Below are 15,884 nucleotides of genomic sequence, written 5' to 3' on the forward strand. Positions count from 1 at the left end.
TAAAGGTGAGATGATATGTTCTAAGGAAAATTTATAAAAAAGATAGGAGTTAAGAGGAAAATCTATAAAAAAAACTTACTTGATAAGGACAAGTTTCTTCCTTCTTTTCCCATTAATTTATGTATGGATAAAGTGCTGAATGGTAAATAGTAAGTGTTGTATAATGTATACACAAAGTATTTTTTTGGATTGAATGAAGTGTCTTAATGTGAATCATTTTAAGTAAAAAAGTAATAACAACTTTTTATACCTGTGATATATAACTTGGCTTATAAATTATGGTATCATAGGTTCATTTTATTGTAGCAACTTGTGAGAACATGATAAGTGGAACTGGTATGAAGCCTGGAGATATATTGAAAACCTCAATTGGAAAGATAATTGTGGTACACATTTACAAAAAAAATCATGAAATTTGATAAATCATAACAAAATATAATACAATTATGAAGTTTGAAATTCCCATCTTGTATATATAATTGAAATTTTTTATTGAATCTTTCATGTTAATGTAGGTTAACAACACGATGTTGAATGTGGAGACTTACACTTGCCGATGCTTTAGTGTATGCTTGTAATCAAGGAGTACACAAGGTAACTTTTACTATTCAGTTACATCTTTTATTTGGGTTAAAATCGGGTACATTTTTCAAAGTATAATATCCTAATAAGATTTTTTGTAAAGTACAATGCTAGAATTTGGTAAAATTTTCAAAATACAATGTTTTAATAAGAAAAAATATGCAATTACAATGTTGTAATAGTAAAAAATGAAAGTTGAATGCTAAAATATGCAAAGCGATGAAAAGTACATTGGTGACATCGCATATTCCATAATTTCCTCATATTGTTGTTTTGGCAACTTTGACTAGAGCTTGTGTGGTTGCTCTTGGGCCCTCAATTGCACGTATACATGAATACATTGATAACATAATTTGGGATAAAAAAGGATATATAAAAAAAGGAGTCCAATATAGTTTGGTCAAAAGTGCACGTTTAGTCCCTAACCTTTTTTTTGCACTCGAATCGTCCCTGTGGTTTGATTTTGTTGTGTTTTTCATCCCTATGGTTTGGTCAAAATTGCACGTTTGGTCCCTAACTTTATGTATGTAAGGGTCGAAAAATGCAACAAAATCAAACTACAGGGACGATCCGAGTGCAAAAAAAAGTTAGGGACCAAACGTGCAATTTTGACCAAACCATAGGGACGATTTAAGTAATTTACTCTAAAAAAAGTCATTATTGATATTTTGCTTAAATAATAAAACATACATTTTCACACCGGGTGATGAGTTGTCAAAGGAGGTGGTTGTGGCCTCGGAAGTCACTGGAGAAAAGCTTTGGAGGTTGTCAATGGAGAAAAGTTATTGGGAATCCATGACACCAAGAGTGGCTGATATGGTCAACACTGGTGGTCGTCAGGGTGGTTCTATTACTGCAGCTCTTTTCTTGAAGCAAGTATCGTGTTTTCTCCAAATAATTTAAGGTTAATTACAAAATTACATTTTATCCTTTGTGCTAATCACAAAGAACAAGTATTTTCATTTTAGATATTTGATTATTGGTCAAATAATTTTCATCAAGACAATCTTGTATTACGTTTGGTATGTGTTGGACTTTATTATTATTATTATTATTATTATTATTATTATTATTATTATTATTATTATTAATGTGCTAATTTTTTTATAACTTTATATGTATTTTTTTATACGTTCCCTGCGTTTTACGCAGGTCATAATCTAGTGTGTGTGTGTGTGTGTATATATATATATATATATATATATATATATATATATATATCATTCTATTAATTTGATAATAAATTCTCATAAATGATCCAAACGATTTGATTTCTTTCATAAATGTTCCAAAAGATTATATTTTTTTATAGAAAAGCATTTTTTTATAAAATATTTAATGTTTATATGTTCATATTAGATTTTTATTTTTTAATAAACTCGTGTGATACACGGTCTTACAGCTAGTTTATAGAATAACTATGCATTTCGTTTTAATAATTTTACTTTTAAGGTATACATTTTTATGTTTTGAATGACAACATATTTGAACTTTTTTATTTTTGATAATATATTGATGGTGTTTATGTAAAAGATAACAATAAGCTTTCCATAATATATATTGATGGTCTTTAATGTAATAAATAACATAAACACATACTTAAAATAGAAATTTTGAAAAAATTATTAGTATTCTACTTTCTACTATATAACGTGGGGTTTTAATTTAAATCTATAAAGAAGAAATCATTAGAAGTGGAATGAGAAATCATTAGAAGTGGAATGAGATGCATCAAAAATTGGGAAAGAATGTGTTTTAAATCTTTTATATTAGCAATCTAAAGAAATACTGTAAGATAACAACGTGAAAAAGGAGGGGGCCAATGCCATGGCCTCCCTAGCCATTTATAGCCTTCCGCCACTACCTATAATACATACTATTACATTTACATAGTCTAACAAGTAATGCTGTGAAAGTGAAGCAATTCGGCAATCTCACAGCCCAATATGAATTGAGTTTATTTATAATTTATTTATTTTTTATTTTTTTCCCATTCTTTTAAATATTGGTAATTGAGTAATAAGTTTAAGATCAAGATTTGTTCGATAAGTAATTGCCCTTTACATTTATTTTTTATTTTTTTCCCATTCTTAAAAATGTAATTTATTCAATAAGTAATTGCCCTTTACTAAAAATACGGGTAAATATTTATTACTCATATACATTATTGATACACAAAATAAAAAGAATTATTACACAGATTTAATTGATATAAATACAAAAGGAAAGCATTTATTGCCTCATTCTATATAAACGAAAACCTCAGCAAAATTAACTTTCACATTAACAAAATGGGTTCCTCTATACTCAAAACACAAACAATCATAATGGTTCTATCAGTGTTGTTCTTGATTGTGTGTACAGGTAAAAGTTTAAAGTTTCCTATATAGAAATTACGAAACTACTTTGATTTCAATGAATAATATACATAATGTACAAATTTCTCACATGGATGCTAACGTTTGCATGTTGTGTTTATAAAAGTGGCTGAAGAGGAGAACAGAAGCGGTTTTTGTTATGACCCACAACCGCAACCCAAATCAGATTGCGATGCACAAAAATGTTCTGATAAATGCCTAGATATGGGCTACATTAGAGGCCTCTGCAAACTCATTTATCCACCTACGCCTTATGCGGTTTGCGTTTGTGAAAAGCCTTGTAATTCTTCAGAAGTAAATCAGACCAATCTTTCCCTGAACTGATATTTGGTATCATGACATGTATGATACTGTTTTGTAATTGAATAAATGATAAATCATTTTCCTATTTGTTCACTGTTATCGGGAATTGCTAATGTTAGACTCCTTTCATGATGTTTACTCCTTACATGTTGTTTAAGGAATTTATAAGATTCTGTAGCATGATTTAATATATTTTGGTGAATTTGTAGCAATTTGTATCGATCAAACGCAAAGAATTAGTAAAATTGGGAATTGAATAAAAAATAATTTTAGGTGAAATCTTGGTAAAAATAAGTGTTTTGGTTTGCAAAATGTACGTATCCAAAGGAATTGGAATATGTCACTAATTGTAATCTAATTTCATATTGTGTTTGGTTAATGTAAAACTGTAGAATTTTCATTCTTGTATTTTGCTTAAATTTATTTTATTTTATTTTATAAATTATGTAAAAACATATTATATAAATTTTAAAAATAATATATGATGGTGGTGGTGGTGGTGGTGGGTGATAGCGCTGGTGGAAACTTGGATAATTTTGAAATTATAAATGAGTTTTGAACTATTTCGTGTGGAAAGTAATTCAAAATTGTCAAAATTTTAGAATTGTAAGAGTTTTTGAAATTTTGTTGTGGACTTTTGATATGGACTATAATTTCATATCCAATCCAGTCCACACAACCTCAAAGATCAACTGCCTATATTCGTTTGTATATTTTTTTATCATTGGAAATCTCTATTGATTCCGACAAGGCCGATAAAACGAAATGAGTTGCAAACTCCTACGTCACTAACCAAATCATTGATGTAGACGATACTTTGACAAGTGTAAAGCTTTCCTAATGTTAATGCTATAAGGTCGGAAGGAGTGGACGGGGTAGAGATCACACCTTCTATGTCATCTAGGATGAAACATTGCCCCTTGACCGCGGTTTGGGTGCAATAAAGACCGCACTACGACACTCCAAGGGTGCATTCTTTCAAAATTTTTGATTGGTTCCTTTTCCTACAAGCTTTGTGATCGATCCCTTTTTATAAAAAATAAATAAATAAATAAATAACCCAAGTGTGACACCACTCTTTGGGTATGGTATGAAACCACACTTTTGTGGTAAAGGGTGAGTGATGCTTATGTGGCACTGCCGTTTCATGAGGGAGTGTGACACCACTTCTTTCAGCCTAAGGGGCTGTTTGGTAGGATCTGAATTTTTAAGATCTGAAACTTTAAGAGGAACTGAATTTTTAACAAGCTGTTTGGCTGGAACCTCTAAATTGTTGTGCTAAATAATGAAAATGACCATTTTACCATTATGTATTATTTTTTTCTAAATTCAATAATTCTATTTTATAAAATAATTTAACCAACTTCTTAAATAATTATACAAAAATATAAACACCATATAAAATCAAAACACCCTACAAAATCCAAATATAGACAACCTACATAATCCAACACATATGAAACACATACAACTATAGCAAACATAAGTTATACATAACTACATAATGTTATAATTGGAAGAACTCTATCACCAGACACCAGCATTACCATAACCAAAGTTCCCATATACACCACCATAGTCACCACCACCATAACTTCTCTTAAAGAACTTTATCAACAACATTTTCTTTGACAAATGAGATGATATGCAATCACTTGAGAATAATATTTCAAGTATGAAATGTTAATTTTAAATCAACAAAATTTGCAGTAACACACAACAGGCTAAAACTCTGAAATCCACCTTCAAAGCCAACCACATAAAACATGATCAGGGCAACATCTCCAACGGGAAATCGACCACCATATTGTAACTTTTACTTTATTTGAATCCAAAAACCACATCAGATCAAAACTGAAATATAACCTAACAAGTACCAATCACTTTGACGAACATGGGCTACAACATAAGGGGTAGGATCAACAAAATCAAGCCAAAAAAATTTAATGGAGAGAACGACACCAATTGAGGCTAAAATTAATTTGTATCAAGTTTTAGGGAAAAAAACTTGAATGCTTGTTTGGGATTGGGATTGAACTAGAATAATTGAGTTTTAGGGGGAAAAAACTTACCAAGAGTTATATTGTTGATGAGGGACCTGGAGGGCTTCGCTTCAGGTGGCGGTAGCGGCACTGTTGAAGGAGCTGACCGACTGGTTCCAGACTGGAGATGGAGTGGGTGAGGGCACGCCATGTGTATTGAAAAAGAAGAAGGAAAGTGGGGCTGAAATAGCAAAGAGCAAACCTACAGAAGATGTTGGAGGCGATGCAGCCGGAGCTGAAGTCAGAGACGAAGGCGCCACAGGTGAAGCTGAATGCGGCGACAGTAGATGGGATCGGAGCTGTTGCAGATCGGAGTGGAGGAGAGGCGTCATTGATGGTTGGGAGGGAAAAAAGAGGTTGTGTCGTGAAATAAAAAAGAATACATTGTGGGCAAAACAGAAAACACGTGTCTTTATTTTTTCAAATACAATCACATGTCTGAGAAATTCAGAGGTGTTTTTTAATTTAAGAGGTAAAAAATAAGATGTCATCAAACACTCTACATCTGAATTTTTAAGAGATTGCCTCTTAATTTTCAATTAAGAGGCAAACAAACAACCCCTAAGTACCTCTCTTCTTTTCTAATTTCACTTCTGATTTGATTTTTTTTTGTCCTTTTATTATTATTTTTTTGTTTTTTCTTTATTTTTTTGTTTTTAATTCTTTTTTGTTTTTTATTTTTATTATTATTATTATTATATTAGTATTATTAATATTACTGATATTATTATTATTATTATTATTATTATAAATTGTGATAACCAAATAAAATTCGGACAACATTAAAAATTTGGATGATATTATAAAATTCGAACGGCTATATAAAACGGGAAAAAAAACAAAGTTTGTATTTATTTATTACATATATTAATTAAATCGGTATTACATTTGTGCAGTGTGTTATGCGGATTGAAAGCATTTAGTTAAGCAATTGTATACTCATGCTGCCGAATATTCTGATTTGTATGTACGTAGAAGTCTGGACAAAACATCAGACATTGTATATGCTCCTTGTAATCAACCATTACATAATGGTTAGGGTGAATTGCAATTTATCAATAGACGATAATGGTATTGGTTTGTTTTTAAAAATAAAGACAACATTTTCTTTTGTTCCATTTTATATAGTCGTTCAAATTTTATAATATTGTTCGAATTTATAATGTTGTCGGAATTTTAAAATGTCATCCGAATTTTAAAATGTTGTCCGAATTTTATATGGTTATCGAAATTTATAATAATAATAATAATAATAATAATAATAATAATAATAATAATACTACTAATAATAATAATAATATTAAAACAATAAAAGGAAAGAAACAAAAAAAATGATTTGTGAAATCAAATGTAAATGATTGATTAGATTGATGTTATGGGTGTAAAATTGTTTAAGAGGTTATTTATAATACAACCCTTTTTCAATAGCTAAGGTGGACGGACACTCTTAAGATATTGTTATGTCAGTTTTTTAAGTATCATCTCATTTTTCTTCATTTATCACATAATCTTAGCATTTGATTGTTCTCCGTTTAGTACATAATCTTAGCATTTGGTAGGGAGTGGTAACACTCCTAGCATTTTTTTTCTTTTTCTAATTTAATTAAATTACTTTATTTTAATACACAAATATTTTGGTGCACAAATATTGAACAAATTTTATTTTTTTAAACCACAAACATCTGATATAATATAAATTATATTTTTTAAGCAAAAATATTTCTATAGAATTTAAAAAGTTACAATAAATTAAAACTTAAAATACCTAGACACACGATTTAATAATTCAAACCACGACAACCATGACTTAGTGCCGACAAATACGACTTAATACCTAGAAACACGACTTAATACATAAAAAAGCATACTACATAAATATTATGGCTTATCCCAATTGTATTCTTTAGCAAGATCTCACTTTACATTGTTAAAAATCTGACGATCCTCTTCGTACAAGTTCTCTATTGGGGTTAAGAAAAGTTTTAAAGTACGGTTTCTTTCTTTTATCACACAGTTCCTTTCTTTTATCTCCTCCACTTCAGTCGATGAACTTTCTGTTCCTTTCAACTTTCGTTTTGCTTTGTCTCGTCCCATTAGACGAGTTGAAACTTCATAAGGATCATTATTGTTGAGGTCAATCCCTCCGATACGCGCATCGTAAGATTGACTGTGGTTGCTCTCGGAAGTTTTGCTTCGTTTGGAAGCGCCCGCGTAATCATCAACACTTCTTAGATTAAGCCATTTTCGTTTGCCCTTCACAACTCCCCAAAACGCCTCATTGCCAAAAGGTTTTCCGACTTTTGCCTTGTAAATCTTACGGACTTTTGTTAACATATCCACATCATGTGCACCGTTTTGGGGGTTGTGGATCGCGTTTATGTAGATGTCGTTAAACTCCATTGAGGCTTTGTTGACAGTCCTCCATTTTGAGTAAAGTTGATCGGATTGTGGTACCGCCTTTTCATTCGGTGACAAAATTTGTGTCAAACTCTAGCTTTGAAGGTTCTTGAATCTTGGTTGTCACCCGTCACTGGATCCTTCGAAACATCTAGACATGCTTGCACTAGTGTCATCTCTTCATCGTCTGTCCATCCTTTGCATCGAGCCTTCTTTTTTTCTTGTTGGTTCGACTTCGGATGCTTCAAATGACTCTTGAACGGGCTCTTCAATGGGTCCTTCATCGGAAGAATTAGTTGACTCGTCGAGTAGGCCGCATGGTTGGCATTGGAAATTACTTTAGGGTTGAGGTTGTGAAAAGAATTGAGTTTCTTGAACCGTCTCAAACGGATCAAGATCTAAATTTGGACGAGGTATTGGTTGAGATTTATTGTGGTAAAAATGCATGGGTTGAGAGGAGTACGGATTAAATGGAAACATTTATGTTGTATGTTGATGTTAATAAAGATTAAAAAAGGTACTTAAAATGTTCTAAATTTATATTTAACAGATGCAAGGGAGTTGTTGAAAGGAAAGGAGCTAAAGTTGGACCAAATTCGAAAACTGTTGAAAAAAAAAAAGACATGTTCGCTACGTCAAAACCCATGATGTGTCGCGTTGACCTAGGAATTTGACTCGAAAATGGATTGCCTTATGCGAAGCTAAATTGTTGGGGAAGAAATATTAAATGTGATGCGTCCCAAATACGTATGTTATGCATATGTGTGAAAGAAGAAAAACTATATATACGTCATTCTCTTAGACCTAATCAGAAAAACATGGAAAATATACATCAAAAATGTTGTTTTAAGAGTCTAGAAGTCGATATCAAGGACAAAAGGCTAATATGGAGTAGGAATCTGAAGTATTGATGAGCAAAATCATGGAAATTACATTTGAGATGTGTGAATTATGACTATTTAAAGAAAATAACGCATAAAATGGTGGAAGTTTTTCCAGCTACTCATGTTTAGGACATTATAAATCAAGAATTGGAAACTTTCAGCAAGAACTCATAATACAAAATTTGCAGAGCTTGTGATAAGTTTTCCATCACTATAAGATTCATTACAATCGGATTTCATATTTTCCTAAGGTATGAGAAAGTTGTAAAGCTCCCTACAAGCTTTCCATCATTATAAGATTCATAGAGGTTATGGAAAATTTTGGGTATTATGCTGAAAATATTTCTAAGGCATGAGGAACCACGTGTTTTAACACATGCACATGGATAAGATCCATAGACCATGTAGGTCGCGTGACCTGAGTTGGCCAATCTTTAACTAGTGTATCAATAAACTATCTCAAACAAATCATGAAGTTCAAAACCAAAGTTTATGGAATTTAGCCAAGGTTCCAAGATTTTTGTCAAGATTTCAATGAAATTATCATTAAATTAGGAGATAAACATGGTAAGGATCATATTCTTCTTAAATGTGAGCGTTAATTGTGAAATTAGGAATGAACATGTGAACCCTAATTTTTAAAGGTTCTTGCATTTCGAAATTGTCATTTGATAATTACTTTGTAACGATGATCAATATGTTATTTATGGATAGTGACTTGTTATGATGAAGAATCATTACCACTTTGTAACGATGATCAATATGTTATTTATGTGTAGTTTTCAATTATTGAATCTTAAGTTAATAATATAAAGTAATTAACATGGTATTAAGGAATTTAACATGTAATATGAAAAGATTAGCATATTTTGAAATTGGTACAACTCACCGATACATGACTTGGCTTGGACTTGTACAATTTAGGATTATAAAGTATTGGAGCTTAGTTATGGGATAATTACTATGAGATTAATTTAAATTAGCATTTTTATGATGGTAATTAGTTCTAATGAAGTGAAGTATTAATGAATATTCCTACCAGAAAGAATAATGTTTCATGTGAACAAGTAATTTAAGGTTCAAACATAATTTGTATGAACTTCAAGATAACATTACATCTTGTGATTAATTTATAGAATTAGAGATAAACTGATTCTTGAATTAACCTTGAGCAAAGGACAAATAGCTTTGAAATAGTTCATGGAATTGGATAAATTGTCAATTGTAATAGTTAAAGTGTATTAGTTGGAATATTACTAAAATGTAAATTTATAAAAATGATTATTTTTCCAAGAAAATAATACTACACTTGTGTGAAATTGGAATAATTACAAATATAAATAGATATTGTTATATGTATAATTGTTTGTTACATTACAAACATTTTTATACAACAATATTATATAGATTGAAGTAAACTTTTAAGAGATCAAGAGTAAGGACAACTGGATTAGTATAACTTAGGGCTGACAAATATGTACCACAGAAAACCAACCAACATGTTACCAACCGAACTAATTAAATCGGTAGCCAAGTTGTTTGGTAGCTAATATGTTTGACTGGTAATACCATGCCAATTAAGTAGTCTTGATACGGTAACGGTATGAAATTTTGAATACCACGGTTGTACCGTACCAACCAATATATATATATATATATATATATATATATATATATATATATATATATATATATATATATATATCAATTCATAAATACAAAGAAATATGTGTTCTAATATCTTCATGTTTTAATTAGATAACAACTAACAAATCTTAGAATTACTAAACTAACACATTGATCGACAAATTTCTTGATACTTATTGTTTGATGTGCACAAGATCGGTGATACAGACACCAAAACTTAAAAATGAATACTAACTTCTCATTCCTTGTACTTGTACCGTAACCATTTGTTTCCTCTAGCAACTTGCTAGGGGTGGACCTCTTTTAATCCTTTTAGTGGTTTCTAAAAAAAATACTACCAGAAGCGAGTGAAGCAACGGCCAAATGTCCACAAATTCAACTTATATTAATGTATAGTATATATTAGTTAAAAAGTTTAGTATATACCAAATACCAATATATACCAACCAAATTTTTTGGTGGCCAAATTAATTGGTACATGTACACTTGGTACGGTACTAGTAGCTAAAATCTTATACCGATTATAGTTAGTACGGTACACAGTTTGAAGAAAAAAAACTCAGTACCATACCAATTTCATCCTTAATATAGCTAGACATACCTACCTACTAAGGTGAATACATAGTGGTATTTTCCCAACATGGAACACATGTCAATTTTGTTGAAAACATCATTATACTTTGAATTTTGTTAACAGATAAATGAAAATGTTATTTTTATGTTTTAAAATGTTTTTTTTATAGGATCTTATGATCCTGATTCAATTTTATGATCACGGCCTACAAAACGAAAAACCTTGGATTGGATTATATATAGGTAAAAAAGAGTTTTTAAATAAAAAACAATAAATATACATTCAAATTCAAATACAACTTTCCTTATAAAATTAAAATTCTTAGTATGTAAGGTAAAACAACCCAAAAAAAAATAGGGGAAAAAACTCCAACAATTATTATTTTCCGCGGCAAAGCCCTATCAGGCCATTCCCGGTAATTAATCGATACCCCGTTGAAAAGGAATCGATTCCATCCTCCATGGACAATCCATCAATCTCCGGTATGAACAATCAATCATCACCTTCTTCGTCTCAATCGAATCCTCCCTCAAAATCACAAGAACCCACAACCCCTTCTTCTCTAAATTATTACCACCCATCTCCTTCACGCACTATCTACAGCGATCGCTTCATCCCCTGCCGATCCGCCTCCAATTTCGCCCTCTTTGACATCTCCCCTCCACCTCCTCCTCCGCCGTCTGATGCTTCCCGTGGTGAAGATAATTCTTCCTCATCCGCCGCCTACACTGCTCTTTTGAGAACCGCATTGTTCGGGTCGGATCTGGGGTTTGTTGTTCCTCCTGGTACCCCCGATAAAAAGAGCTTTTCAGTCAACACTTCTCCGGCAAGCCATAATATTTTTCGGTTCAAGAGCGAGACTAGACAGTCTTTGCATTCATTGTCTCCGCTTGGCTTCGATGATCACTCCCCTGGGGTTAGTCATAGCCCTGTTAAAGCTCCAAGAAAAGTTCCCAGATCTCCTTACAAGGTTTACATTTTCAACAACTTTTGTTAATTCGATGACATGCCCTTTAATCGTTCACTATTTAATTGAGTACTAAACAGCTTAATTTTGGTATTGGGGTCGTAAATTTTCGGTATTCTTAATTTTTGTGGGTTTTTAGGTTTTGGATGCACCAGCATTGCAAGATGATTTCTACCTGAATCTCGTTGATTGGTCTTCTCACAATGTGTTGGCTGTGGGTTTAGGCAACTGTGTTTATTTATGGAATGCTTGTAGCAGTAAGGTAAATTTCTGATTTTTAAAGTCTAAAATCCATTAAACTTCATGTATTATAAGTCAATTTTCGTTTGATTTTGTCAGATTCTTGTTGATGATTGAAGTTTAATGCAAATGCAGGTTACAAAATTATGCGATTTGGGAATTGATGATAGTGTTTGTTCAGTTGGATGGGCACAAAGGGGGACTAGTCTTGCAGTTGGGACTAGCAATGGAAAAGTACAGGTAATGTTTGTAGTTTAATGGTTTTGTTTTGTTTATATACTTGAAAACATGATACATGAATATTATCAGAAATTCAGAATCAATTATTCATGGGGTAGAATGGTATTTCACTATATCTTTTATATAAGTCGGTGCCCATGTCTAAAATTAAAATATATAGTGAAGTTATCTTATAAAGTTACTTTATATACACTACACATTTATACTAATTGTGGAAATTAAAGAGTAAGGGTAGAGAATTTTCAAGAAATAGAGGTATCTAGAAACAGCATTACCAAAAAACAGTATTCGACTTTAAATCCAATTCTCAAGAATCAAAAGCATTTCCCTTTTCCCTTTAACAATAAAGCAAAAAAGCTACTTTAATTCTTTAACAATGTTTGTAGAATCTTCCCAAAATGTGAAATTTGATGAGAAATGTTTTTCTAGTTGGTTTCTCTAAAAGTGACATTATAAAAAAGCAAAGTCGTCTTTCCAAAATATTAATTTCTAGATTTGTTAAAGTCAACTATTCTTTTTAGTTTTTGTTAAACCAACTTTTTTTTTTGTTAAAAAAAAAATTTAGATTTGGGATGCCTCTCGATGTAAAAGAGTAAGAACAATGGAAGGACATAGATTACGTGTGGGTGCACTTGCTTGGAGTTCTTCAATGTTATCTTCAGGAAGTCGAGATAAAAGTATTCTTCAAAGAGACCCTCGTGCACAACAAGATTTTGTTAGTAAACTAAATGGTCATAAATCAGAGGCAAGATTTTCTTTCCTAAACTCCCACATGTCATATAAAATTATAAATCAATTTTGTACACTATCTATTTGTATCTTTATTAATTTTACATATTTACATCTACCTTTTAGGTTTGCGGTCTCAAGTGGTCTTACGACAATCGTGAATTAGCGTCAGGCGGAAATGATAACAGGGTATGTCATTTATTTACCGTGTTTCAGTCTTTCAGATGCATTGTACGAATAGGACAAAAAATGCCAGTACTGGTCCACATGCATTATATGAATAGGATAAAAAAACGAGCTTTTTTGTCCTATTCAAGACAGACCAACTCTGTTGGTCTGTCTTAGTCTGTCTGGTCCACGTGTGGACCAGACAGACCAACATTGGATTAACAATTATGACAACGGGACAAAATTTTGATTTTTTTTTTTTTTGGTAGCTTTTTGTTTGGAACCAACATTCGACACAACCGGTTTTGAAATACTGTGAGCATACGGCGGCAGTGAAAGCAATTGCATGGTCTCCACATCTTCATGGGCTCTTGGCTTCTGGTGGAGGCACTGCAGACAGATGTATAAGATTTTGGAACACAACCACCAATTCTCACCTCAGTTGCATGGATACCGGTAGCCAGGTAATTGTATTTGTATTTTTGTCATTGTCAAAGGGTAGTTTAGGCATTTCACAAATAGAACATGAACTTTGATTGTTACTATGAAACAGGTATGCAATCTTGTTTGGTCAAAAAATGTCAACGAACTTGTGAGCACCCATGGATACTCCCAAAACCAAATTATTGTTTGGAGATACCCTACAATGTCAAAGGTAACATTTATTTCAAAATTCACCATGAAAATATGGTCAAAATTATATTATGTTGCTAAATCAATATGCAATATATGATGATTTTTTTTTTTTTTAAAAATATTGTGATTGGTAAAGCAGCTTGCGACACTTACTGGGCACACGTATAGAGTCCTCTACCTTGCAATATCACCAGATGGACAGGTGGATATTTTAATTAATTTTTTTTGGTTGTGAATTTAGTGATAAATAATTATAAAATTTTAAATAATAAATAATGGGTTTTGCAGACAATTGTGACAGGAGCTGGAGATGAAACTCTTCGATTCTGGAACGTATTTCCTTCACCTAAATCCCAGGTAATATTCAGACAATTGTGATTGAATGATAGTAAATGACTAATTTACCCTTGTGTCTAAAAATGATGTTGAATTACTAAAAAGTGTGTTTTATGACTTTATCCATGTTATGCAGAATACGGAGAGTGAAATTGGTGCATCGTCCTTTGGAAGAACGCACATACGTTAAAAGCCTGTTTCATATTTTGATTTTTTTTTTTTTTGGGTCAAAGTCAAACTCACGAAGCTCAAGGAAGAAAAAGCGATCATGAAAATACGTCATGTTCAAGAAATGAGTTCACCTTGTTTGATCAACTTGATCAATCCGTTTAATGAGTTCTATATTTCTGTAAATCGGTGCATGATGTGAAATGCGCGTTTTTTTTATTTTTTTTTTATTTTATATTATTTTATATAGTTATATAATATGCAGTTGTGAATATTAAAAAAAAAAGATACACTCGTCATCTCCCTAGGTCCTTACATGTGTTGTGTTATATATTCTTACTTTCTTACTGCTAATTTAAGCATGTGGGACCAGTTTGTGAATATAAGTTAACATTGGTGTTGTTGAATTGTTAAAGTTAGACGTGGTTGAAGCAGACTCGGTTTCGTTTGGTGACTTTGGGTGTTGAATGTAAAATTGAACATTGAATTTGTGAGCAAATTTGTGTTTAAATCGATTGATCTTGCAGTTTTATCATACCTTATTAAAGCCCATTAAATATAGCTTGAAATTTGATTAAAGGTTTTTAGGTTCAAGTTCGGGCTGCTTGGGCTTGGTTGAACTTTATCTTTAAATCTAAGGGAAAATGAATTATAAGCCCAACGAAGTTTCCAAAGCGTTCAAAAAACCCCAATTATCTTTTGTCTATTCAAGAAAACTCAACGAATTTAAGATTTTGTCTAAAAAGCCCAACTAACTTACACTTTTCATTTATAATCAACTGGCTAATGAAAGTCAACGAATGACATGATTTATGACGTGTAATTAAATATCAGAAAATGACTTGTAAGACCAACGAAGTTTCAAAACTGTTCACAAAACCCCAATCATGTTTTGTTGGTTGAAAAAAACCCAACGAACTTATGTTTTTGTTCAATTCTCATTAGAGGCAACCAAATTAATTTGGTATACAACTAGTTGGCAAATGATATGACATTATATTTAATGACATGGAATAAAGAGATTAGAATTGCCCTTTATATATCGATTTAGCCCTAAACTTTTTTTTCTGGATGATCCTCCGTTCCAGATGTCCAAATCCAAGAAGAGTGTCCACATCTATAAGGGTTTTCATCATCAAATATCTTCTTTGTGGATATTGAGTTGGACATCAACGATTGAGAGTAAGAATAAGAAGTAGTTATTACAAGAGTTCGAACACAGATAGCGTTTGTTTTTCTCTTCTCGAAACCCTAAATCGATATATAAAGCGTAATTCTAATCTATTTATTTCATATTATTAAATATAATGTCATGTCATTTGCCAACTAGTTGTATACATAATGAATCTGGTTGCCTCTAATGAGAATTGAACAAAAGCGTAAGTTCGTTGGCTTTTTTTTCAACAAACAAAACATGATTGGAGTTTTTTGAACGGATTTGAAACTTCATTGGTCTTACAAGTCATTTTCCGATATTTAATTACATGTCATAAGCCATGTCATTCGTTGACTTTTATTAGCCGGTTGACCCTAAATGAGAAGTGAACAAAGTGTAAGTTAGTTGGGCTTTTTTAGACAAAATGTTAGTTCGTT

At 31.7% G+C, this 15,884-nt stretch overlaps 1 protein-coding gene across 2 annotated transcripts; it reads left to right on the forward strand.

Annotated features, from left to right (window-relative positions):
* Nucleotides 1–11,147: 11,147 nt before the first annotated feature.
* On the forward strand, nucleotides 11,148–14,725 carry LOC111902327 (protein FIZZY-RELATED 2). Of its 2 annotated transcripts, none has more exons than XM_023898176.3 (10): nucleotides 11,148–11,777; nucleotides 11,914–12,036; nucleotides 12,150–12,254; nucleotides 12,820–12,999; nucleotides 13,110–13,172; nucleotides 13,421–13,615; nucleotides 13,705–13,806; nucleotides 13,924–13,989; nucleotides 14,076–14,144; nucleotides 14,260–14,725. In XM_023898176.3, the coding sequence occupies exons 1-10, from the start codon at nucleotides 11,268–11,270 to the stop codon at nucleotides 14,311–14,313; spliced, it is 1,467 nt and encodes a 488-aa protein (XP_023753944.1). In that variant the 5' UTR covers nucleotides 11,148–11,267; the 3' UTR covers nucleotides 14,314–14,725. The 2 variants fall into 2 exon arrangements, with proteins under 2 accessions (XP_023753944.1, XP_023753951.1); XM_023898183.3 differs by having other exon boundaries at nucleotides 11,149–11,777; nucleotides 13,927–13,989.
* The last annotated feature ends 1,159 nt before the right edge of the window (nucleotides 14,726–15,884 follow it).

This window comes from Lactuca sativa, chromosome 6 (genome assembly GCF_002870075.4).
Source record: "Lactuca sativa cultivar Salinas chromosome 6, Lsat_Salinas_v11, whole genome shotgun sequence".
In the NCBI taxonomy this organism is placed as follows: Eukaryota; Viridiplantae; Streptophyta; class Magnoliopsida; order Asterales; family Asteraceae; genus Lactuca; species Lactuca sativa.